We start from the raw sequence: 27928 nt of genomic DNA, 5'->3' as shown, positions 1-27928 counted from the left end.
AAAATATGTGAAAATTATTTTACTTCATGAGCGACTATTTGGTTTATCAAGTTGCACGCTGTAACTCCGGTAAACATATTTTCCGAAACATTAATGGTTATCTCGTTGATCTGACAGTCTTGATACTGTTATCTGTCTTATGACGCTGTGTCCTGTTTCGACTGTGGATAAATGGATTATTGAATTAACTACGAAAACAAAAATTCCAACATTTTTCTTGTGGTGCAGATATGAACTGGGATGTTAATCAGCTAGAGTGTTGGTAGTATTAGCGACACTTGTATACGATGGATGAACTGCAAGTTCATTCGCCCGGAAAACAGGCTGTGAATAACCTCATCTTACCATCCGATGGGAGTGTTTATAATCATGCACCATGCAGTCCAGAAATTTCACGGTATCTTTACCATGCAGCAAAGTTGCAGCGATAAATTTCTGGTTTCTCCATTGCTCTTCTCCGGCTAACTAGCTCCGTCAACGCAAGATTGTACGGCGAGTAGACCTACCCTCTAGGAGTTGCGTAGTAGCAGCTGAGGTGAAAACTATGAAGCCTCAAACCAAACAAGAGACTTCGAGGCAAATGTTTACATTACTTCTTCCTCTGCTGACTTCAATAGCCCAAAACATGCTCATCTTTAATGTTTTCAAAATGTCAGTACTTTTTAGAATACACCAGTTCAAGAATTTTGTAGGTTATTTATGTGTTTCCAACGGCGCCCTCAAGTAACTGATCGATTTCGATCAAATTTTATATGTTATGTTTATACTAAATTTTGTCTGAAAATGTTGATATTTATTTACTTTGGTTCGGTTCATTTTAATACACACTTTTTTTATGAAAAATGTTTACACACTTTATATAACTTTTATCCACTGACGAATTCCGATGTACGGAATAGTCTGAGCTACTGACAAGGCGTCATTAAACAAACTATAAATAAATACATTTATAGACTGAAGTCAACATGCCGTGTGTTTAGAAAATATTATAAGTGTAATCCTGTGTCAGTTTTATTTATTGAAAGATTTGCTTACCGGGGGGTGGGGGGGTCTAAGAAACACGTAAAATTTGTGACCGACATACGTACATGTAAGAGTTAACAGACGTAGAGCTGACTGCATTGTAGCTCCAGTTTTATATTCGTATAGAATCTCTGTTATGTAGCCTGACCTGTAGTTGGTATGGATCATTTGAGGTATTTTCGCGTCATTTTGTTGGAATGTTTCCAATAATATGCACTGCGCAGGTCAAATCGACTACACTCTTGTCCGACAAATTATCGTACTTTGTATACACTTAGAAATTTACAGAGAGGGTGTAACCTGTAGGTAATACATAAGAGAGAAATTCAGAATTTCTACATCTCAACAAACATTTGCTAGCGTCTGTCAGTTTTGTAGATGGTTTTAACTGGCTTCGAGATTCTCCCTGCCTGGTGTCATGCGTGTAATATTAAAACGTTTAAATTAGGATTAATTTCCAACACGTCATGAAACTGAAATATGGGTTTATGTGTACCATTTCATGGGCAATGAAACAAGCAAATGTCAATTTTGTTACAGAACGTCGTATTTGAACGAAGTGAATTGCAATCCCAGCATGGGACTTTATGTTAATGTTGCGTTTTTACTGCAGAAACGTCGCATTTTATGTATATAATATTCAAGTGTTTGCTGTCTGTTTCATCATTTTTTATATATAGATATTTGCACTGTTTTTTATAATCATTGTCACGGTAATGCTCTTAAGGGATTTTTGTATGGGATAACACCAATTTCGACATTGAAAGAATACACCCCCAGTACGGGACGAAAGTAATATGTAGTTGAGTCTGGAAAAAAGAAAGTTTATGTCGTTGCACGTTACGTGATATTTTGTAGGATAAAACTTACGAGTATATCCGGGCATTTCTGTAGATCACTGAGCTCGTCAACACAGATAGAGAAATAATTATCGCCAATGTACATCATTATTAATAGGCTTATAGGTATTTCGTACGCGCATTTGTAAATATCTATGTAAATCTGCGAAAACATGTGTTAGTCTATCCGATTTAATATTCTGGAACTGAAATTTGAAGTCAGCCATGCATGAAGCTGGAAATTCCCACTCATCGAGTGGTTGAATGGAAGCAGTTTTAAGAGGATAACGTTTGACAGTGACGAAGTGGAAATAGAAATCGGTAGAAAGAGCAACAAAGGATATTCGATTTGAGATTTACAAAGCTTCCTGGGTTATTACTCGGATCTGAGAAAGGAAGACGCCTCCAAACTTTGGAACAGGATTTCTATAGGGACGGGCTTTGGAAAAGAAACTTCTGTTTACCTTATTTCAGACTTCTCTACTTTGCGATCTATATCAAAGTTGCGCCATACGTTAGAGTAGTGATTATAATAATAAGAACAACAACAATAATAATGAGTATTTCTTCTTCTTTCGTTTGAGCTAACGTCATTAAGGGTTTCATAATTCAGTCTGTCATCTGCGAAATAGTCCGTCACCGGCCTCTGTCCTGTTATACAGTTGGAAGAGCATCTGTAAACAACCAACTACTGATTGGTTTACCGACGTTCGCGACCGATTGATTAGAGTCCCTGCTTTCTTATTCAGGGTGTCATGGAATTCGAGATTCCACCCGGATTCCTACTGCTTCTTCATGGTTTTTGTCAGTCCGTCAGGGCAAATCTTAGTCAAGTCTAGACCGCATCCTTCGACGTCTTTCCAAATCATTATTCATTTGATGTTACATAATTGAAAGCTGTTTAAAGCGTCGTGAAATAAGTAATAATACCGAGTTTGGCCTTCAGAGTAGGAACACCGTCTGGACTTGTAGATGAATTCGAACGTTTCGGGGGGAAAATCATTTTCTTGAGATTTGAATTTCTTTCAGTGGAGAGCGCTACGTAGTATTTCCTTCACGTAGATGTTCGTTCACTGTGTGAGATTTTAGGTTCTCACGGCCTTCGATGTTAATATGTAGATGTATACCAACATTTCGGGGAAATCAGCCCTAAACGTGGAGGCAATATTTCCCCCCGAGTCGCTGGTGTCTAACAAAAAGGCCACACTAAGTTACAACCCAGAAGACCAACATTAGCGTTCCACAAATAACTCGTAAGGAGTGTCCATTGTGAAACAGTAGCCTCATTGGTTGTTTGAAGTAAAGGTTTGTTCTTACTGCATCATAACGACTTCACTAATGATGTTTGTTCCTTTATGCTGTTCCAACGGAATGTATGTTCAGCCTGTATTTACATTCCAGATACATTCGTAATGTAACGTGTAATAGAAGCCGATATTTGCAAAGAGTCACGATGTGTTTACTGCATAAACAATTTTGGCTGTTACCAGTAAACAGGAACACATGACGTAGTTTACTGGGGTCTGCACCGTGTAATCAATCACATATGAATGTCAATATGTGTGTGTGGAACGTGGCCTGTGACTATGAATTAAGAAGTAAAATTGAAGATGACCAACGAAAATAACTGAAGAGAATATTTGAACCAAAGAGGAAGCTGTAACTCAAAGGTGGAGAGAATTGTGTGATGAGGGAGTTAATAATTGGTGTAACAAATAATGTATTAGCAAAACAGTCAAGAAGGGGCTAGTTGAGGAGGAATGTAGCACGAATATTAGGGATGAAAAATGAGTACAGAACTATGTTTCGTAAACCCCTAAGAGCAGACCACTTGGGAGGTATTTTCACACATGGCAGGATTAAATAAAGTGGATGTGAAAAGAAATAGGATATATTTAAATGACTGAAGGGAATCTTTAAGAAATTAGTAGATTTTGTTTGAAGAATACTTTTAACGATTCAGTATAAAAATGTAAAGATTAGAACACATTAAACTGTACATTTACGTCTTTGTAAAACTTAGACTATCAGCCAGACAACTAGTCTACTCTCTCCCATCCAATTTCTTCATCACCTAGTTTAATAATGTTCTCCCATCTGCGTCTAGGTTTTCCAAGTGGCCCTGTTTCTTCAGGGTTTCTGACAGAAACTTTGTATGAACTTCTCATATCTTAAATGTGTTCCACCATCTCATTATCCTTTATTTCTTAAAGAATACAGATTATAAATTCATAATTATGCGTGTTTCTCTAGCGTCCTGATATCTCCTCTCTGTTAGACGCGTATAAGCTACGTTTAATTAAATAGTGACGTCGTTAAGAAATGTTCCTGGTCCTACGCTCTTGCCACCTTCACAGACCATTCGGCTGAAGAATTGGTGTTCCTGAATTGAAAATTGCAATCTGTGGTTAAGCTTACCACCAGTCGCGTAACCCTCGTATCGATCCCGTTGCAGCTTCCTACATAGTTCCAAAACTTATTAGTAGGAAGCTCAAACACAAAACTTGCTGGTTAATTGATTCGTCTAAACTTCTCCCTTATCAGCTCTGAATTGTTCGTAGAAATTTGTATTGTTTTAGGTAAATTCTCTGGAGGATCTGAGTGTGACTTAAGAAGTCTGTGTGTTTCACGTGTGGTTATTTGGCACGAAATGTTTTTTAGCTTACATGATGGCGTAAGTAATTCATGCGTTTTGTCCTGTACAGCCGAAGGGATTATACACAAAACGCAAAATATTTTAATAATTCTGAGATACATAAACAAATTTCTCCTTCTCATTGTTAAGAACGATGTAAATCGCGTAGAATCTCTAGCTACATCTGCTACGATCATTTGAAGTACATTTTTCTGTGGACTGTTGGAAACTGTTTTTATTAAAAGTGCTATTTCACATGAATAAATTAAAAAGCGTAAGTTTGTATAGGAAAATATTCATGAATAGTGGAAAGGTTATGGTTTGAAAGGAGACGACCGAGCCATATTTGTTATTCATCCCACGGGATAGACTGAGAAAATACGCGAATAACCGTTATCTCAGCCGAGATTCGAAGTGGGTACCTCTAAAATAAAAGTGTAGGGAGCCGCGTTTTGGAATTTTGCAGGAAATACAGGAGAAGGATGCTGGAATCCCCCGATATGAGTGATTTATTCCTAATTTAAACTCACATCCACCACTGAACAACTCAAGTCGTAAACTAGCATCATGCCTTGTTAATTCACTGACAAACGCTTGAGTGACAAATTCCATTCTAGCATAAACTGGTGTTTTGTAACCATGGCAACACTGTAAGCAGGGTGGGTTTATTTCCCCAGAACAGCCCTTATATACTACATAAATCTACTTTTTATAACACTGATGGAATTCTTGTATACATATTGGACGTTAATCTTTGCTTTGTACGTGTATAACAACAAAATTCACAGAGCGTAAGATTGCAGTTAACGTGTGCTTGCAGGGATGTGAAATAATATTCATGGTAAATAACTGCATTTAGAGTGGAGGAACATTACGTAATCAATTTGATACGTCGGTTGTGTCGGACAAATTAACTAAACAATAACATTCCTGGGTGACGTAAATACACGCAGTGGTCATTTGAACATGGGGTAAAACACAAATGACCTGATGACATTCACGTAACTCAAATATGTGACTATTAACATTATTTATTTATTTATTCTCTCTCGTATTTCTAGTTATCTTTTTTCCATCTTTATTTCTCTAATCTTATTTTGTTTATTATATTCGTTATTTATTATTGATGCTTATTTTCTCTTATATCGTCAAGTTCTTTTTCGAAAATTCGTTCTCGCGTCAGTTACGCGGCCTGGCTCTAATTATGATGGTTGCAAACATTGACAATCTATTTATCCGCGTTATCTGGGAGTGACCAACCAATTGCAAACAATTACATATTTCAAGATGTACGCATATTGATGCATTCTGACGACACTAAGTTTATTCTTCTTCTTCTTCTTTTTGACATAATTCTGTTGAATGTATTTCACGAAATCACACGGAAAGAGAGAAAAAAAATGTTTCATACAAAATTGAATAGCCCGCAATTCGAAGCCATCTTACATCGACAGATCCCATCCGTGTAGGATCGCCGAAGAAGGGAAACAGATAAAAGAAAAGTAATAATTCTTGTAGAACTCCATGCTGACTAAACGTTTCTCTGCTCAGTCCTTGCTCTTTTTGGACTCTGGAAATTTTTCTGTATCAGGCAGTCTGTTCTTCGATGATTCGGAAAAAAAAAGTCAATAATTTTTCAACGAAGGACAAAAAAAAACTCACTGCTTTCTATACCTAAACATATGAATACGACTATCCTATATATTAAGCAAGAAGTGTGTATTTGTATGAATGTGTGCTAACTGAACCTTAATAAAAAAAAACCTATAGAATCGAAAGAGCTTCACAGTTTATTTATTTATTTTATATGATAAAATTAATTAGAATATTTCGTGGACGTGTAGCATGCATGACAAACTAATACCACGCGTAGCTAGACAAGAAATTCCCCGTATTTTATGCGGTTCGAAGGTTTATTACCGTGTTAACAAGAACCCTCTAAGCCGGATGAATTCAATTCATGACCTCCATACTATTTCCCGAAATAGCCAGCTTTGTCCTCTCATGAGTAAAAATTTTACGTGAACAGCAAATATTATGAATATCCTCGTTATGTATTTTTCTCCATTCTCCTGTTAACTCGTGTCTGTACTTGTTGACATTCAGTTTAGGGACAGACTGTATGATACATTCTGTATGCTTCTTTATATGTTCTTGCTTGGTTGGTGGTCATATTTTTGTATCCTCCGAACTCGAATGGGAAATTTGTTTAAAATTGCCCTCTAACTTACGAGAACATGTGAACAGAGAGTTGAATAAAAATATTGGCACATTTTCTCTATATCTTTCTCCCCATAAACCAGGCAACTTGAACATTTCAAAAGCACGGATTGCTTTGTATGTCAGAGTCCAGCAAGGTGAGGTGAGATCACTTGAACGTTATGGTGTGTGCAGGAGACATTTGAAAAAGTTTCTTCGTTTTAGTTCATAGAAGAGACTTGAAGAGTGCGCGAGGAAGAACGGGTAAACTCTCTTGTAGTTCAGAATCTCTCTTTCAGAATTTATTTTTATTTTCGAAACCTCCCTTTTCGGATTTCATTGTCATGTTAGAAAGTGACCAAACGAAGTTCTTCATTTCTCTTCCCTGCTTTCTTTTTGTTTCTGTTGCGTACGTAAAATTTGTGTCTGTTTGGGGGAGTTATGCGCGTGCATTGTAAAAACAGAGTACAAAAAAAACATAAGATCTTTTAAACTAAGTTTTATGTTCCAACAAACATCATTCCTAACTTTTTCCATGGATGTACTGGCTTTGTTCTTATTTATGGGTGGGACATGTAAGACGAATTGCTAAGATGAGAAATGAGCAGACCGCTATGGCTGGAAGGAAGGCTTGTGGTTAACAAAGCACTCGGAAGATCTGGGCATGAACGGGAGGATATTAGAATGGATCTTGGAAAAACAGGAAGGCTTAGAATAGGGGTCAGTGAACACGGTAATGAACCTTAGGGTTTCGTAGAAGGCAGGGAATTTGTTGACTAGCTGAGCGACTGTAAGATTCTGAAGGACTGTGTTACATGGAATTAGTTAACTACTATTTAATGAAACATTCAAGCTGGTAGTAAGGTAGTTTTTATTTTCAGCTTCGCATTTATCCAACTCGGCTTAATTCCAATCTACTTACGCATTCTTATGTCTTTGTAAACATTTGTTTCTTTTGTGAAAGGTTGCTTACAACGTAGTATTCGTGTGGATTCATCACCTGCTTCAAACTCGGGGAGGTTCCGCCATTGGCCGGCCATTATGAGTGATATTTTTAGTAGTTTTTCTCTTTAATTAACATCAAATGTTCCTCTCATTTTTTATGTAGGTTATTACCATATAATTTCCGGTTCATTATCCACAGTCATTCTCTTACTCGATGCTAAATAAAGTGATCGTTGAACAGAATAAGACTTTCTTCTGCCAATATCATTAAAACAGTTTTAATTAACCCTTTGAAGCCGAAGATCGTCTGAATATTATTTATGATTTCAGTCCGTACCGCGAAGAAAACACTTCACCTCACCATTAGAAGTCGAATCAGGCGGTACCACATAAGATTTAACAAAAGAACATCCCGGTCGAAGCCTTAATAGCTGGGCATTTGCCATCACAATTATCGTGATACAACCAATAATTTTCTCATTTTGTAAAACTATTACCGATAACCAAAATTAGATCCTTGATATTTCATAACAGATAACGTTACTCCTAATATAAACAATGTTAGTGTCTTTACCGTGTGTGTAAACATTGATTTGAATAGAGACCCCATAAATTATGATTGATGATTACTTTGGTTCCCAAGACGTGCAATATACCTGTCCGTGCTGATGCTCTACAATGTAGGATTTGGGCGTGGACATTTTAATTTACTTTAAGGCAGCAGGGGCGCCTGGAAAACAAAATGGTGAAGAAATTAAGGCGGTGGCTGGTACAAGTTTAATTATTTAAAAGAAAGGATTGTCAGTATTCTGTCATCTAGAAGCAGTTTACAGTGGAATTCAATTTGCTGTCGAGTTAAATTTTAACACATTGCATGGAATTAGTGCCTAACAGAGTAAAATCACGCACGATATGAAGCCACGATCGTTTGTTATAAATCCTTTCTAATATTGGTTACGTGCATTTAAATGTATTGTGAAGGCTGGGGTCTTGCATTGGGCGGATCCCATATCCGAAAAGAAATACCGCATATATAATTAAATAAATTAATATTAAACCTCTGTACCCTTTACAAAAATCATAGACGAATTGAACGAGAAAGACGAAAAGAAATATGAGTTCTACTTAGATTAGCCAACAAGGATATAAGACGAAACTAATGGTGATATGAAGTGGATGGAAATAATGGTTTAATGCGATTGGACTGAAGTTGTAAGGACATTTTCAACGACGGTCATCGTTACATACAACGTTATCGTTATGCATTTTAACAATAAATTTCGCGAAAAAATGAACAAATCTCGACAAATCATCTGTGGAGCTAGTTAGGTTAGGTTAGTTTAGGTTAGGTTAGGTTAGTTTAGGTTAGATTAGGTTAGGTTAGTTTAGGTTAGTTTAGGTTAGGTTAGTTAGGTTAGGTTAGGTTAGGTTAGTTTAGTTTAGGTTAGGTTAGCTTAGGTTAGGTTAGGCTAAGTTAGGTTAGGTTAGCTTAGGTTAGGTTAGGTTAGCTTAGGTTAGGTTAGGTGCTTCGTAAATAAATAGAATGCACCTAGCAGTACTTACGATTTTTTTTAAAAGCAAAACAAATTACCACATTTCCTAGACAGTTCTAATTTCAGTAATTAAATCCCTTACACACGTCACAGTGTCGCATTTAAATAATAAACTTGCGCATTCATGATTCATATGGTTGATTAAATTTGTTCCCGTAATTTCTATTGGACCTTCGGACTTTTACCGTAGCGTTAAAATCTGTTGGACAGGACAGTAATTACTTTAGAGTTGTTGAATATGAAAAGTTGTGCTACATAGGAATGTATAGGAAACCGCGGGCAAGGTGTGTTTCTGGTTGTGAACAGCGCATCTAAGTAATAAACGAGAGTCATATGCATTGACTGCATTCTTACATACTATACGTTAATAGTTTTGCATTGTACTGTAAGATAAATTCACGTGAAATAGAAAATAAGTTAACATCGATGTTTCCAAAAAGTACGTCCCAGGAATTATCTACTGTTCCTACATACATTTTTATCTAGACTGAGATAAGCAAAATGACCACTTGCTGAAAAAAAATCAGTATTTCCAGCTGCTTGCTCCAGCGTACGTAGTTTCACGGTGCTGTTACCTCGAATGGTACCCAATTTGCCCTTTTGAAAGTCATCGCTTGCTTTAAAGCCAATTCGTAAACACAAGGTTGCTTTTCGTCGTTTGGATAAAAAGTCATATCCCTTATCTACACTAACAAATCTTCAGTTCGATGTAACCTAGCTCAGCCAGTAGTCCGTCATGGCTTGCCATGGTTCTATTCGTAAGAGAGGCTGCATTTATATCTCGGTTTCCACGTCCAGAACAGTCCTGCTGTCAGCCAGGCTCCCTCTGTGAGTACAGAGAATTTTTTTTTGCCATGGGAAAGATGTACGGAACGTGGAGCTAAGAATAAAACTCAGTCCAATTCCGACTACAGTTGATTTCCTTTGTCAGGTTCTTAAAGATGAGGCGAATTTTTCTTTCCTTCTCTGCGTTGAAGGAATACACAATCAGATTCTGCATACAGCGTAATTAATTTTAATATGCACAGTGTAATTTAAAGTTCTGGTACAAGAAGATTTCACGGTGACTAAGATTAATAAATTCTTCTCGGGCTGCCAGCCGTGTAAGGTGGCTTAATGAAGAAAATACTGACGTTTCGAGAACTATCTTTGTCCTCGTCCTCAGGTTACTGTAGTTGTTGGAGATCCCGCATTATTTTTTTGCTGGTATATGACTTTGGCGTTATATGTCTAAGAGTAACGTATGATTATTAACTTGTATGTCACTCCTTGTTGGTGACAGACTGTGTCACGACTAACCTCATTTCATCGTTACCCTCCAGGTTACACTTCATCGTCTGGTACAACTACTCCAAAAATGTTTTTACTCATCGGATGCCATGGAGGTCCTCGAACTTCCGATGAGGTACAGTGACGTTTTCTTTTCCACTTCTCTTACCTCGCTGGCTCGATGGTATGTTTCACTCCTGGAGTATAACTTGATTTCTCGGATACGAAATAAAAAAGGACAACTATTGAAGTTTAAATAATAATTTGAACGGTACATACCGGTGTTACATTCAGTTGATGATAATTTGCACCAAATGCATTTAACATTTATTTTATTACGGTTAATTTTATTTCCCCACTCTTCATTTGCACCCCTCTTGAAAGTCAAAAATAATAAGATGAAAACAGTTCTGTGCCATTTCATTTTGTAGTATTAATTTAAAAGACAACGTTCTAGCCTTACTCTGGTCACAAAAATTGCAACAAATATTCCGTTCGCAAATGTTGGTGTCTCCAGAATCGCTAGATGTTTTTTTTTTATTTCTTAAAATGGGCCAGTTTCAGATGTTATGCATTAAAATTATTATTTATTAAAATTTCATAACCTTCAAAAGTAGGTTGCATCTGTTAACACATTCGTCAGTTTCGCCAAACCGTTTTGCATTAAAATGTAACATTTTCTGTGTGGTTACGTGTCTAGAACATGTTTTTGAGCGTTGTAATAAAATAGTATGAAATAGGCTACAATTCTCGCACTACAGTTGCTTTTATTAGTACGTTTATTTGTATTTGTACCAACTGCATTCGTATTTTAAACAATTTGATTTCCAAGAATTTATTTTCCATAATTAAAGTTTTTGGGCGTACATTTAGGAGCTGAAGGAAGGTGTTTTTTGTGGTCATAAAAATGTTCTTTAACTGAATACCGAAAAGAAGCTAAGTTACATTGAAACAGTTTGTGGATCACACTATACACCTGATTGGATCATGACAGACAAGAAGACCGGAGGTTTATGACAGAAAGTGAGCTATTGCTCTCTCTTCCAGCACGTTCCAAAGACTGCGAGAATTTCGTTCTGAACAAAACTGAAATTGGGTCTCACCATTCACCATAAACTTGTATACAATCCTCCGAACAACAAATCTCGTTTGTTACGCCAGATTACTGTGGATATTCAGTTTAGTTCCCTGCAAAGCCACACCGTTACAAGAATATGACGTTTTGATGTCTTACAACTACTGAACATGTGTTACAGCTGCCACTTAACAAAAGGAATAGGACTTTATGAACATTTCTTCTACCGAAAACTCACCCCTTCGGAAACATTGCACAGTGAGAAAGACCTCTGTAAACCAGGAGCATTTTATGAGGTAGTTTTAGCCTACGTCAATTAGGGTCAGCATTCATTTCTCGTGACTGGCATTTTTTATCGATTTCTGCTGAAATTACGTTATAGGCCTATGTAAAACTTTTCCTCCCGTAATTGTATGAATTACATTGAACAATTCTATGGGCCTAACCAGCAAATACTTTGCATTTGAGAATAGGTCTATACACCTAAATATCTGCACAGAACTTAAAAGAGTGAAAACTCTTGAATTATTTCGAAAATAAGCTTTTCCTTTGTATGATATGCCAATGCAAAAGTTATGTGCGTTGTAAAGAATATACATATATGTCAGTCTTCTGGGTAGTAACTCCGTGTGGACTTGTAGATCTATACCGACGTTTTGGAAGAGCCCGTTGCCCCTATTACCAGGGCTGTAATAGATGGAAGCAGTATAGCTTACCCCCATCAATTAAAATAAATATTAATTTCATTCTTCTTTCAAAACAGTTTCTTCTTGTATTTTAAAATTAAGAAAGAGCCATACAAAGTTTTATATAAACTCCTCGGGAGATAATAAAGTTTCATTCTAAATATTCCTCCTCCTCCTCCTTCATTCACAGAATATACTGTATAAAACTTTTTAGACCGTCAAAAGCTGATGGGTGATTAATAAAACGCGTTGTGGAATATAAGGCGCGAACTGAAAAGATGACGGAAACGTTCATGTTCTGGTAGAAGGGTTCAAATTCGTTAGCCTTTTCCTCTTGCCTTACATCACTCTCAATATTATTCTCTCCTAGTTACGCCTGTATGTTTTAAAGACACTCGCAATAGCAGTAATATCACGCAGGTGATAAAGAGTTAATAAAGTGTTGTCGCTTTAACACAAGAAGTCTTGTTACTGTCATCCGCTGAGTACCGCCGCATAATGACCTTGACACCAAGACACTCTGCACGTTAAAACTTTAAAGACCAGTGGTAACTGTATTTACCACCTACTTTAAAAAATCAGTAACTCAACCTTTTTACGTTTGGTTTTTGTATTACTGTCGGTTTAAACAGGGATTATTTCCTTAAAATCGGTTAACCAGTTGATTTTTGTAATGGATAAATGTGTTTTCTTTGTAGTACGTACTAAATTCTTAAGTATTGTTTAGATCAACTTCAGCTTCAGATGGTACATTACTCGTTTTATGTGTGTTTCTGCACTATAGTGTTGCCTCATTCGATTTCTGCCAAGGTCAAGAAACTTCACGTATAGCGTTCTTGAGAGTATTAAATTACTGTCATAAGTTAATATCCTCCTGAGCAATCAGCTCATTATTATACCCTCTGTCACAAGTTAGTGGCTTCATTTCTGAGATGGAATTGAGCTGATCTGGGAGGAAAGAGTTTGTTTTTGACGTAATCCAATGAGAATCTGTGAGTGTCTCAGATTGACAAGAAATTCCCGGTCTTTACTGAAACCCTGCCCTGAGCTAAATGGATCCAGTTCACACTCCACCACTTCTTAATTCATTACAGTAATATCTTTCTTTCTATATTCAGGTCTCCCAAGTTATCTCTTTTTTATGCCCTTCGACGAAATTATTATGTGTATGTATAGTGCTGATTTTGGAGGTCATTGAACGACCAGATAACATTTTCAGGTGTCAAACTGCACAGTGTGTCGTGTATAGATGACCTATTCATGAAGCCCAGAGTTTTTAGTTTATTGCCATTATAACAAAAGTAAAATATTGTATGAAGATTTCTGTCTTCTGGGTTGTTCCGCTGTGTAGTCTGGTCGATGTTAACCAACGTTTCAGAGGTCATACTGCCTCCGTCATCAGGGCCCTGATGACGGAGGCAGTATGACCTCTGAAACGTTGGTTAACATCGACCAGACTACACGGCGCAACAACGCAGAAGACGGAAATATTCATACTCATCGCCCTGATGACGGAGGCAGTATGACCTCTGAAACGTTGGTTAACATCGACCAGACTACACGGCGCAACAAAGCAGAAGACGGAAATATTCATACTCATCGCCCTGATGACGGAGGCAGTATGACCTCTGAAACGTTGGTAAACATCGACCAGACTACACGGCGCAACAACCCAGAAGACAGAAATCTTCATCGCCCTGATGATGGAGGCAGTATGACCTCTGAAACGTTGGTAAACATCGACCAGACTACACAGCGCAACAACCCAGAAGACAGAAATCTTCATCGCCCTGATGATGGAGGCAGTATGACCTCTGAAACGTTGGTAAACATCGACCAGACTACACAGCGGAACAACCCAGAAGACAGAAATCTTCATACTCATCGCCCTGATGATGGAGGCAGTATGACCTCTGAAACGTTGGCAAACATCGACCAGACTACACAGCGCAACAACCCAGAAGACAGAAATCTTCATACTCATCGCCCTGATGATGGAGGCAGTATGACCTCTGAAACGTTGGTTAACATCGACCAGACTACACAGCGCAACAACCCAGAAGACAGAAATCTTCATCGCCCTGATGATGGAGGCAGTATGACCTCTGAAACGTTGGTAAACATCGACCAGACTACACAGCGGAACAACCCAGAAGACAGAAATCTTCATACTCATCGCCCTGATGATGGAGGCAGTATGACCTCTGAAACGTTGGCAAACATCGACCAGACTACACAGCGCAACAACCCAGAAGACAGAAATCTTCATACTCATCGCCCTGAGGATGGAGGCAGTATGACCTCTGAAACGTTGGTAAACATCGACCAGACTACACAGCGGAACAACCCAGGAGACAGAAATCTTCATACTCATCGCCCTGATGACGGAGGCAGTATGACCTCTGAAACGTTGGCAAACATCGACCAGACTACACAGCGGAACAACCCAGAAGACAGAAATCTTCATACTCTGATGATGGAGGCAGTATGACCTCTGAAACGTTGGCAAACATCGACCAGACTACACAGCGCAACAACCCAGGAGACAGAAATCTTCATACTCATCGCCCTGATGACGGAGGCAGTATGACCTCTGAAACGTTGGTTAACATCGACCAGACTACACGGCGCAACAACGCAGAAGACGGAAATATTCATGCTCACCGCTGTGAAAACCGCAAATCTTACATAAAATATTGAGTGCTTATGGCCCAATTTGAACCGCCGGTATTCATCTCACGAGTTGTTTCATTGTATACCTCGGAAGTTAAACTGCAAGAATAACGCTGATAATTTGCCAGATTGAACAGAGTTACATCTTGTCCTCAGAAATGTGCATGATAGTTACGTCTGTAGCCTGTTATTCACTGGAAGAAAGAAATACAGATTCTGCTGTAGTGGTAAAACTGACATTTTAGATTACTCGGTCACTCTCTGCTTTTACTGAACTTTTCATTGCAGCAACAACAGAACCTCTTCTTTTCTTATCACTTCACAGATTATGACGCAGATCATCTGCCTTATATGCTCGTTATGGAATCCCGGGTTCGGATTTACCAATAGATAGTTCATGTTTTTCTTTCATTTTCGAAGAAAATCCCTCACTCCCTTAAACAACAAATCCTGTCTGGCTTATACTAGCTATATACCTCAAATCTTACATAGCTATATACAGTTCCCTTATCGTAAAGGTTTTGGACATAGTCGTAGTTTTGGCAGACTTGCATCATAAAATATTATGACGCTGTAGTCTTGGCACTCATACATAACAAATATAAGCACACACCCGCATTGCCGTATGACGTTTCGCAATGAACAGATATGTTCCATAACCGACGTTGGAGAGAATGCTTATTATTTGCAAACGTATTTAAGGAAAAAACGCAGTGTAAATACGACTTGAGATAACAGTTCTTCGCCATTTTGGTTTTCTTCTAAGAACACTTTCTCGACAGCCTGTTGTTAATAAATATTAAAAAATAAACAAAAATTTAAGTTGTTCAGTTATTTTGTAAAGTTGCTATAAATGCGAATCTAAATGAAGATTGCTGTCTTCTGAGGTGTTGCATCGTGTGACCTGGTAGAAATTTATAGTTTATAGGTATTTTCTGCCTTTATAATCAGGGTGATGATTGGATATATCCTAGTATAGCCATTATTCGGAAATTTGTTTTGGTTTGTGCACAATGAAATAGCTTACTTGAACAAATCAGTTGATGTTTAAATAAATGAATCAGTACAACAGCCAGAAATTCAACAATGATAGGTTCTACCTTAATTAGATTGTAAACAGTACTTAATATATTTTTATATATTAAGTATTGTTTATATAATAATAAAAACTGCCCCACTATACGCCATGAAGGCGCTTGAGGGGAGATGAGGTACAACTCCTACATATATAACATATAATAATACTTTATAATAATTTGTGGTAATTATGATGATAATGTTACTTACAGAAAGGTTATTATAAAAATACATGCTGTGATAATGCAGTTTTAGCAGTCTTCATCATTTAACGCGGTCTGTTCGATTTTCAGACTGGTGATATAAGTGTGGAACATGTTTACATTCCCTTGGTTTGTACCAACTTAGGTCGGAATTTCAGCGACGACACTGAATGAACAAGCAATGCGTGTGCCGATCATGAATTGGATTTATGTTAGTTAATTAAGCATTACATGCCTCGCCGTATTTGCAGTATTGCCTTTCGTAATAATACACTTTGCCAGGCAAGTGGAATGTGGTACAAAATCACGCCCACACATAAATAATAGAACTCACGCCGAAGTACACAGGCGGTACCAGCTGCTAAAAGTGTAATTTTTATGGAATTTTCTACTATACATTATTTTCTTCAGCGTGTCTTCGTCATCCGAAATTATCAAAGCTACAAATAAATAACACCCATTTTATTAGATTATTCCCGCACATGGTTTCAGAATTATAATTTAAAACTACCAACCACAATTGAGAATTTGTTTGTCAAAAACCTCGTAAGTATAATTCATACATGTATGTTTATATCCGCCACAGATCTCTGTTGCCTCACGCGTGGTGGATGGATGATTGAAATTCTGGAACACTTCTTCGCTTTTATTCTCTTCTCCGCAAGATGGACGGAGGTTTGCTGTACACGCGTGTGCAAAGTAAGTAAATAGATGAAGTTGATTTTATTCTAATTTAAAAAAATAATCACACAGTAGCTGAATTTTCTACGGTGTGTTGTCATGTTTCAATGCATTAGTCTCATTTCATTAGAATTACGTAATTTCGGCTGTGCCTTAAAACATTCTTAATCCGCTTCTTGAAATGGACCTTGATCATTTCACATGCAATGTCATTAGTGCCGATTTTTCGGTTGTCACGGGTATGTTTGTCGATATGTCGTTTGACTGCATCACATTTTAACAGCAGAACCCGCGTTATCAACAACACTCGTACGCCCCCATGGAATCTTTTAATCAGTTTTTCAATTTTTCTTCTTCGGTTATCGACGTACTTAATGTAATTGTACCGTAAATCTCGCTAGCTTTCGCACCATTTGACGGCAAAATATCGGATCATGGATCGTTGTTGTTCTTTCGCGCATTATAAATTACATTTATAGTTATATTATCGATATATATATATATATATATATATATATGGATTGTATGTGTATCTAGAGGAACTGAAGGAAACATGTCTTATCGTGGTCTCTGGTCTCGATCGATACTCGTTCGATTTCATCAGATCCTGAAGAAAATGTGGTATTAACGCGTCCGCGCGAATGTTCATAGTGTGGGACTCCCTTTCTCTGCCGCTAGATTATTCAAAGAGCTGTGTGTGTGTGTCTGTAGGCTGCTCGTTCTCTGAGTTCTAGTTTATGTATTCCCCCTCTTCCATGCGTTGCTACGACGCCTAATTTCTCTTGGGAAGGCATACGTGGTGGGACCACCACCTCATTACGAAGGTATTTACTCGTAGTTAGCCCTTCCTCCCAGGCAATATCAAACTACTGCCTGCTACTTACAATCACACCACCTGCTTTGCTTTCTTTATTCTATCACATTCTCAACCCGTCTTGTCCATCATTATTTCGTTGATTCCATTACCTCCTTTTATTTTTTAAAAAAATAATTTCATTATAAAAATTTTCTCGTTCCCTCTCTTTTATAATCTTTTATGAGCTTCTTAATATCGTTTCCCGTTAATTTATATTCGTTTATTGGTATTTTACTCCTTTTTCTATTTTCTGTATAATATTGTCGTTCTTTCTGTAAATACATGTAACCTCATTTCAAAAATTAGTAGATGTGGTCTCTCGGGGCTCGTTTCTTCTGAAGAAATTGACGAATAGCTTCAACAAGTTTTGTTCTTCGATCCGAAAATTGTAAACTGTTTAAAGTGAGACGTATACCAGATCAGGCCATGCGTGGTTTCATTTTGTGCGTTTGTATGACAAACACCTGTGTAAATTTTTGTTCTGTAACTTTTTATTAAGTTTATCTATGAAGTGGGTGAAACAGTTGGACACTTTTTTTATCCCCAATGATGTGAGACAGGACACAAAATGTCAGATTTGGAATTGGAAATCATGACAAATGAAATGAGTATTATGAATCGGTTGAAAACAAATAAATCCAACCATAAGAAAATAAGAAGGAGAATAAAACGGATCAGTAATTTACTTATATGTAGTCAAAACTGAAGGTGATTCTGTTGGTATTATTTCCGATTTTAATATAATATTTGCCTGTGATGGAAGTTCCAAGTAGTAAACACTTTTACGAGGCGGAAAACTGTCTAGAACGTAAAATTATTTAATTAAATTTGAGTTTAGTAAGAGAAAAAGTGTTTCTTGACTGAGAAGGTATTAGTTTCTGTGTTCCATGGAGTTATTTAAATCACATAAAAGTAATTACTCCGAAAGATGGATATCCTTTGCTAGGAAACGTGTCTTTAGCAACGTGAGTTTTAAGAATGTGAAATATGCTGAACTGACTTCGGGCAGGATCTTTAGACGGGCATTGAAGATAGCAGTATTGACGTTTGGGCTTCTGTTACCAGAGAGTCGGATTACTCATATTCTTGAGAATTGTGTTATTTTCCTTTCATGCCTCGTTCTAACTGATCTAATTTTACGCCGTTCAGTTTTACAGCCCACTCCTTTGTCTGGTCCGTATGAAAGTTTTATGGTTGCTTTACTCTTTACTGTGACCTAAAGAAAACCCTAAAACGGTTCGCTGTGTGACGGACAACAGCTGTTGTACCTAATGTACCTCGTATTACGGACTGATATAGGGCGCGAAGGAGCCTGTTCTTTATGGAGTACATCTACGACCTCTACCGGCCCCTAATCTCTTTTTATTCTTCTACTACTACTACTACTACTACTAACTCTAGGTGTAAATGGGACGATCATTTCCGGACTTCTATAATTTTCTGCATTCTTCAGCGTAGTTCTTTCTTCAGTGCTTGTTTTTCTGTGCTGTAGGAACATACCAACGTCCTCTGTCGCAGTCCTGTTGCTTATTGTATAGTATCGTGGAGTGTGAAATTTTCTACTTTGCTACAAAGAGCATGTCGCACAGACTGGAAATTACAAGGAAGCTTTGCAACATTTACGTGAACGTACCTTGAAATATCGATATTTGATCTGAATTATCTCTATCGATACCGACTTCTACGTTAGCCACAGGTGGAAATATTAATATGTGGAACGGTATCGTGAGTTTACGACAGTGGTTCTGAACGTAGTTTACATGAAAATCTGATGTCGTTATTATGGAGAGGAGAACGAATGTAAGAATGCCGCTGTTTCATTCAAGGGTCTCTCCCAGGTTCAGTGATGACTGAGTCCGTTTTCCATCACTTCACGGGCCAATAGTTAAGGCAGCCACCAGGTAAGACGACACAAAATATACGGGAATGCCGATCTGGCTTTTGGAATGTGACTGGGCCAGTCACAAAAGAGGAGGAAAAAACGCCTCTCGTAAATTTCTACTTCCTGTCCATCTATTCTAGATAACTTAAAAACTGATTGACTTGTATCAGAGCGGCTTTCACTCAACTTGATTTCAGATTCAATTATTTATTCCTCTCCTCTTTAAACTTCGTTAAAATGAATAAAGTAAAAGGAAGAACTCCCAAGAATGGCGAGTGTTCAAGGTAAACTTATTTAGAGACATGATGATGATTATGTTCTGAGTTATGGTTCCTTACAAACCCGTTGGAAGATATCGGCGTTTCGGAGAAACGTAATTCCTCCATGTTCAGAGCTAAAGCCATTGTTTCTTAAACGTTGGTATTTACCTAAAAGTCTACAGTCTAATCTATTAGCACATGTTTCAAGATCTGTCATGCACAGGGGAAGTGACTCTGGCCACACGATTTATGTTCGTTAACTTGCCGAAAATTGGCTTGTGTAAATAACCTTTCGAATCTCAACTGCGATCAAGTTCCTGCAGGCAAAAGAAGAATTGTACATAATTAGTACTAAAATCATTAGAAAAAGGCTAGCAGGGATGGGAAAAAGCAAATCAGTAGGGCCTGACAGCATTTCTGGGGAAATTCTAAAACTGGGTGGGGAAGCCATGATTCCATACCTGGCGCGATTATTGGACGTAACAATTAATAATGCCACTATACCAAGGGACTGGAAAAAAGCCATAGTGGTTCCTATTTACAAAGGAGGTGATCGACCATTGGTCACAAATCACAGACCGGTCAGTTTAACATCGGTGGTCTGCAAACAAATGGAACACGTTATAGCATCGTACCTGAGGAAAAACTGGGAGGAAAAGAATTGGTTATTCGAGGGTCAACATGGGTTCAGGCCGGGATATTCATGTGAAAGTCAAGTAATCACGGTTTGTCAGGACATTGCAGACACACTGGATGACGGACGAAGGTTAGACGCGATTATAATAGATTTTTCGAAGGCCTTCGATTTACTTCCTCACGATCGGCTGCTTATGAAAATCGCGGCATCGGGCGTGGACTCGAGGATAGTCGCATGGATAAGAGAATTTCTTTTAGGCCGAACGCAGAGAGTTAGAGTAGGAGGGCAATTATCAGAGGAAGTCAGAGTAACGTCAGGAGTACCGCAAGGGAGTGTATTGGGTCCACTTCTATTCCTCGCGTACGTAAATGATATTTGGAGGAACATTGAATCGACTATTAGACTTTTTGCAGATGACTGTATAATATATAGGAAAATTATAAATAGTAAAGACATAGAAAAGATGCAGATGGATCTGAACAGTCTGGGGGAATGGGCGGTTGAAAATGCTATGAAAATTAACCCAAGTAAAAGTAAAGCAGTTAGTTTCACGAGACGTCGGGTGAAGGAACCACTAAAGTATTTGTTACGGGACCAAATAATTCCGGAAGTGAGCAGTTGTAAATACTTGGGAATTCTCTTAAGCAGCGATTTAAGCTGGGCTGATCAAGTAAATTATACGGTGAAGAAAGCCTGGAAGGCACTTCATTTTACAATGCGTGTTCTCAAAAAGGGGAATAGTAACACTAAAAGTGTAGCCTACACATCACTAGTGCGTCCGATTCTGGAATATGGGGCGGCGTGCTGGGATCCTTACAGGGAGGGGCAGATAAATGCGTTAGAACGGGTGCAAAATAAAGCATGTAAATTTGCATATCACAGGAGCGTAGAAAGATAGCACGAATATGTGCTCTCTTCAAGGCGTACACGGGAGAACGGGCATGGAAGGCGATAGGTGACAGATTGCAAAGGCCATCTTATCTGAGCAGGGTCGATCATATTCGGAAAGTTAGGAGCAGAAAACAAAGAACAGATATCGGAAAATATTCCTTTGTAAATAGGACCATCCAACTCTGGAACCAGCTACCTGCTGAGGTTTTAGGGACTCTCTCCTGTAAACCAAGTACGTTTAGGAAGAAGGTTAGGAAAGTGATAAATGAGGTGAAGTAAAGGGAATAGATGGGTGGGTGCAGTGAAGGGGGGTAAATTGGGGTGAGGATGGGAAGGCTTCAAAAGTGAAGTGAACTGTAGAGAAGGTTCTGATGAAATGTGTGATTCATTACTGTTACTGTCTTATGTCTAGTTGGTATTAATTTTTAAGCTATGTACTTTAGGTTATATGGTTTTGTAATATTATGAGTTGTTTTATTTTGAGTGTGGTCTGTTGTTGTGTCACTAGAGCAGGGCGCTCCTTTCGGAGCTCCTACGGGGGGGGTTGGTCAAGTTTGTAAAACGTAACCAACCTTGTGTAAGAAACTAAACTAACCGCCACGAATTGAGGGTTAAAACAATTGACCAACCCCCCCTTCTAGGGGGTTAGTTGCGTTTTGAAATCTTAAGTAACACGCTAAACTAACTGCCCTTCGGGGGGGTTAGTTTAGTGTCTCATTCAAGTGTTTTAACCCATGAGTAAGAAACTAAACTAACCCCCCGAAGGGGTTGGTTGAGTTTTAAAATCTTGAGTAAGACAGTAAACTAACCCCCCTTCGGAAGGGCTAGTTTAGGGGGTGAGGGTTAGTTTAGTTTCTTACTCTAGGGTTAAAACACTTGAGTAAGAAACCAAACAACCCCCCGAATGATGGTTAAAATACTTGATGAACCCCCCTCCAGGGGGATTGGTTGAATTTTAAATTCTTGAGTAAGACACTAAACTAACCCCCCTTCGGAAGGATTAGTTTATGTCTCATTCAAGTGTTTTAACACTTGCATAAGAAACTAAACTACCCTCCCGAATGGGGGTTAAAACACTCGGTTCGTCAAGTGTTTAAAACGCCAACAGCTCTAGTTCAGTCAACTTTTTACGTCCAGCCCCACCCTTGCAAATCTTCGTCTTAAAATCGATAAATAAAATCAGTTCTCATAATAGTTTTCGTAATCGTAATATATCGAATGAGTATCAGTTTACCTTGTTGGAGTTGTTGGACTTGGTAATTCAAATACTTGATAACGTCTTCTTTCACTTTTCTGATGTTTTAGGCCAACTGTCAGTCAGTAATCAATAATGCGATGTGCTGCTTCTGGAGCAGTGATAACGCGACTGGCTTGGTAGTTGTTGACGCCGTTGTTGTGAATAGTGATATTTGTTTACTCGGCATTGTTGTGTTCCACAACAATGCCGAGTAAACAAATATCTGTTGACATTGTTGATGACGTAATTTCTTGAAGACAACGAGGAATCACAAATTGTTATAGTAAGAATATTGTTTTGTTGTGTCTCATTGTAGAACCACTGCCACCGGGTAAAAACCCATTTGCAGTCAAATAAATAATAATAAAAATAATAATAAATAAACGTGACACTTTTTTCCGCCGCGGAAGTATCTAACATTGAATTCGTGGTAGCGCTGTCTTAAGCGACTGTTCAAAATTCAGATCATTTTTCAGTGTTGGTAAATAAAAAACTCTTAGTTAGTCCTGAAAGTTTTTAAAAACTACTGTTTTCCAGTCTTATGGCTAGTACCAAAGTTACAGAATTTATTGAGGACTTTCAATACAGAGTTTCTGAACCGTTGTAACGTAATGAGAAATGGTGAAAAAATATTGCTTAACGTATCAGAGTTTGTTGTTACCGTGGACACTCGGGTTTAATCACATGTTATTTCGTGGCAGTGGATTATTACCTCCTCAAGAGGTGTGACAATTCTGATCAAGCAGCACATTTTCAAACTCTTGGTCTACTGCGACCACTATACGTACTACACACACAAGTTTTCTTGACAGTTGCTTTGTTAGTTTGTCACTAGACGTGTTAAGGTCGCTCTAGCAGGCAGTTTCTTTATGACATTAATGTTTTATACACACGGTGTTGGTGGTTTAAAAAAGCTTGTTATTATGACGATCACACCGTGTCGCAAATCTCAGCACAACTTCGTGAAATAGTTTCCTACAGTAGCTCTGGCGGCATATACTTGAAGTATCTATTATAAAAATTTCTTGTTTTACATTGAAACAGAGCAAAATGCTTACTTTCTGTTAGTAGGCCTAGACAATGCTGCTATGAAAGGTAATTAAGTTATATATAACATTTAAACATTTAATTCTTTCAGTGCTATGAACGAGATAACTAACTTTGAAATCGCGTGTATATTTGGTATGAATCATTATTGGTGAAAACAAACCTGTTCTTCCAACTTGTGCAGTTTCTTGAAAGATCAATTTTTTCAGCTAACCATGAAAATAAATTGTCTTTCTTATAAAAAAACAGGGACTCGAAATGGCTATAGAATTATTGCCCAAGTTCGAAATTTTCTTTGAGTACTGTATGATCTTATATAAGATTTACCCCACATTACAGCCTGTTTATAGTGGCCAGGCTCAATCCTTTGAGAAAACGGGTACATACATTTACCGTAAAAAATTCCAGATTTTTGTCATACTCATGTGACTTACTGACATTTAGAAGCTAAGCCTTTTAGGGGTCCTAGGGACACAGGAAATTTCTGTATAACTGAAGTAAAGAATCGTGTTATATTATATTTTATGTTTTGGTTTGCATACTTGCTACGAAAACACGCAATATAACGCGTTACGATTTCTGAAATTTCTAAACAGAGTTGTATTCTTTCGTATGAGCACGATTCAGTTCCTTATCTCCGTTTGTATGTATATCTGAATATAAATATTGATAACATCTTAGACACTGCTGTTCTGGCTAACTCAAGAGCATAACATTCTTTAACTAACTAACTAGATGGCTTACCGAACCCGAAGGTTCATCACCGAATTAACCAAAGCCTTCCACCGGATCCTGACCTGGGCCAACTAAATCCAGTCTCCTTCAACTCCTATCTCCCATAGATCTCGCTTGATATTATCCTCCCATCTACGTCTAGGTCTCCCCATCTGTCTCTTCCCCTCAGGCTTCCCAACCAATACCCGGTGCACACCTCTTGTCCCATCCATGCGCGCTATATGCCCAGCCCATCTCATTCTTCTCGACTTAATCACCCTGACAATACTGGGGGAGGAGTACAGATTTTTAAGCTCGTCATTATGCAGTTTTCTCCACGCCCCATCGTCTTCTCTCCTAGGCCCAAATATCCTCCTCAACACCCGATTCTCAAACACCTGCAATCTGTGTTCCTCCCTCAGAGTGAGAGACCGTGTTTCGCACCCATGCAAAACAACAGGCAAGATTACTTTAATTTCCAGGTTCTTAGAAATCAGACGGGAAGACAAAATATTTTGAAATGAAAAGTAGCAAGCATTTCCGGAATTTTAACATTGTTTATAATATTTTTATTGTAATTATACGTTTCAGTTTAGACCTGTTTGATATCATAGATGAATTTTTATAAATCATTTTAAATAATTGTGATTTCTCTGCGAATAAAAGGATAAGCCATTTGCTAGGTTTCGTACGACCGGAAATCAATTTCTGGTACGGGCGTTCCATACTGAACAGTAGTCGTTAACCATCCATTCTCTTCAAAGGACCCTGGTAACTTCCTCGTTAATAGAATATTCTTGCCGGAGCATGAAGACGATAATTTAACTTCAGCCGTCTTCAAGATCGCAGAGCAGTTCTGGATTTTAAATCCAAATCTTGTCGAAAGCTTGGTAATGTTATGCACGTACATGCAGGCCTATAAATATAAAAGAATACTAATGAATTCCTATAGGAGTCGTAAATATTTCGTAAAGTATTATGTTTATTCTTAGACACGTATTAAAATATATTTGCATGTGTGCAAACTGGGGAACATAAATTTGTGTTCCTTAGGGATTATTTGTTCTTATGAGAGATGGAGTAACAAGAGGAGAGGACATTTTCAAAATGTAAAGCTTTATTATTTTTGATATTAGCCCATTAATCTTATCGTAGAAGTTGCTTAGTGTCCGCAGTGACCGCGCGGTCTGAGGCGTGGGCCTTGTATGGCTTGGTCGCTGGGACCGTGGGTTCGAATCCCACTCAAGCCATGGATGTTTGTCCGCGTTTTTCTGTGTTGTGCTGTCCTGTGTACAGGCAGAGAGAGGCCTTGTGACGGGCCTATCCCTCGTCCAAGGAGTCCTACCGAATGTCTATAGATCGAGCCAACGAAAAATTGGGACCCGCAGTGCTCAGGCACTTGAAGAACGGGTCGTTCCCTGTATCCCAGTATCCAGAAGTTGATTAAGGATGTTGGCATGGAAGTTATATATTTCAGGGTTAGAAGGAATTAAAAATTAATGCAGAATTTTTAACAGCCACTTTTGAAACTTAGCGTAGATGGGAGAAGAATAATATGTATTGGGTCTTCGATATGTAGGGAATGAATTTTCAGAATTGATTCACATGACTAAGTATAGGTTGCAATGGCGAACCTTCTAGAGATTATCTTGACTAAGTATATTCAGTATCAAAAGATAACTGAAAACTAAAATGTTACATGTATTAATTTAGGATTTAAGTCAAAGCGACATTTATGTTGTCTTACCAGGTTTATAATTTAGTAATCCATTCGCATAATGTGTCGGCTATGGGATGGAATACGTTTATCGTTATAACTATTAACACATTGAGGTGTTTTAAACGTTACAGAATGAAAGTCCGAAATAATTTGACAGAATATGTTATGTAACTATTAGGAATTTTCGTGATAAACTTGAGAGATTTGAACCTTTGTTAATATATTATAATTTTTTGTTTATCTTAGTATGCGAATTAGTTAATGCGATTTTTAAATAAAATTTGCAAGTCATATTTAAACAACATCCAGTACAGCTCATTAATCGAAAGGCGAGACCGACGGTGATCTCATAAAGTCCTTGTAATAGTTGCGCAGATTGGTCTGCATGAGAAGAAACGACCTTCGTGTGCATTATTCGGTGGTCAGCCCATGAGACCATGATGGAATGCATCCAGTATGCTACATACTGTTGCGTGTTTTCCCGCGGCTGGCCATGTGTTGCAACCGCAGTGTAATTATTAGCCCACGTAACAGAACCTCCGCTCTTCACACCTTTGGTATCAGTGGCATAATTCCACTTCACTAATATCAGAAACACTATATTTGAAAATTTGCTATTATCCGTCGATTCTTTGGAGTATCACTGTCACTAATTGCTTGTACGTACAATATCACTTCTTATGATTGATATTCAACACAATAAAATCTGTGCAACTGTTGTTACTAAAAGTTACTTTGTAATTCCATTCATAACAATTTACAAAATTTAAATATATTGCTTAAATTAGCCTGTTTTATAAGCTTTTAGGATACAGCTAAGATAACAGCGTTTGTTAATCATGTACTAAGTTACATGCATTATAATATTTGCTTTGGAAAAAATGAATATCAGATATGCTGTAGTATTTTAATATCTAGCTTGTGATTTTGCTTTGGATAAACCTGTAGTCCTGTAAATCTCATTAGTTCGTAATTAAATTGTATATATTAGTGGGACAATAGTAGCCGTAAAAAATTGTATGATGTGAGTTCTGTGTTGTATTTACTCGCTTGGGGTACTCTGTTTGTATCCCAACGGTACATGAAATTGCTATGTCCTTGAAGCACGAAATTTAATGACGGATACTATAGGAAAGGGATGGATGGGTTTCTAGTCGTAATAATAAACTCTGTGTAGCTGTTAGAAATAATTCTATGAGACTGTGTTTTGCGAAAAAATCCTAGTGTTAGACGGATAAAGTCTTCTGTGTAGAGAACTCAAATTTACAAGTGAATGAATAATTAAATAAATAAATTTTTGCTTTTTTAATGTAAAAAATGATCTCATGCAGTTAAATTTTGAAATGTTGAGGATAAATCTGTCTAGATTTTTTTTTTCACAGTTCTATCTTGACATTCGTTTGTAACGATTGACAAAAACTACAAATAATCTCATAGACTGTAATGGGCGTCCTGGTCGGTTATCGAATTGGGAATTTCTGTAAACCCAGTAAGAAGAGTCAGATTTTAAAAGTACTTAATTAATTTACATTTGTAGACTATGTGACAAGAGTTGTATCAACTGTCGGAAATTTGTAGCATCAACGAGACTTTGGAGAAGAAATTAATTTTGCGTGAACACACCGAGGAATACCACCGTGTCAGATTTGACAGCGATGAACAACTGATAAGGTTATTATAATGAACATAATTTTTTTTTTGGAATATCTCTTACATATTTATCGTGACCAGTTCACTTCGACGTGAAAATTATTGCCAAATATCATTACATCCACAAAGTATTTTAGAAATAATTTCGCAGCGCACCTTGTGTCAATGTTCACAAA

The 27928-nt window shown here is 37.8% G+C and overlaps 1 protein-coding gene across 1 annotated transcript in view; it reads left to right on the top strand.

Annotated features, from left to right (window-relative positions):
• Window positions 1-27928, top strand: part of LOC147872527 (uncharacterized) — a 98648-nt gene that overhangs the window by 8001 nt on the left and 62719 nt on the right. The window contains exons 3-4 of the mRNA XM_087356268.1: window positions 10517-10599; window positions 16764-16876. Coding sequence (XP_087212394.1) covers window positions 10517-10599; window positions 16764-16800 — 120 coding nt within the window. The 3' untranslated portion in view covers window positions 16801-16876. The remainder of the gene's footprint in view (window positions 1-10516; window positions 10600-16763; window positions 16877-27928) is intronic.

Source organism: Zootermopsis nevadensis, unplaced genomic scaffold, assembly GCF_977971745.1.
Source record: "Zootermopsis nevadensis isolate Lab colony 2312 unplaced genomic scaffold, Znev_1.0 Znev_ptg000026l, whole genome shotgun sequence".
NCBI lineage: Eukaryota > Metazoa > Arthropoda > Insecta > Blattodea > Termopsidae > Zootermopsis > Zootermopsis nevadensis.
The sequence above is the reverse complement of the archived record's forward strand: the minus strand, read 5'-3'. Positions and strand labels throughout refer to the sequence as shown.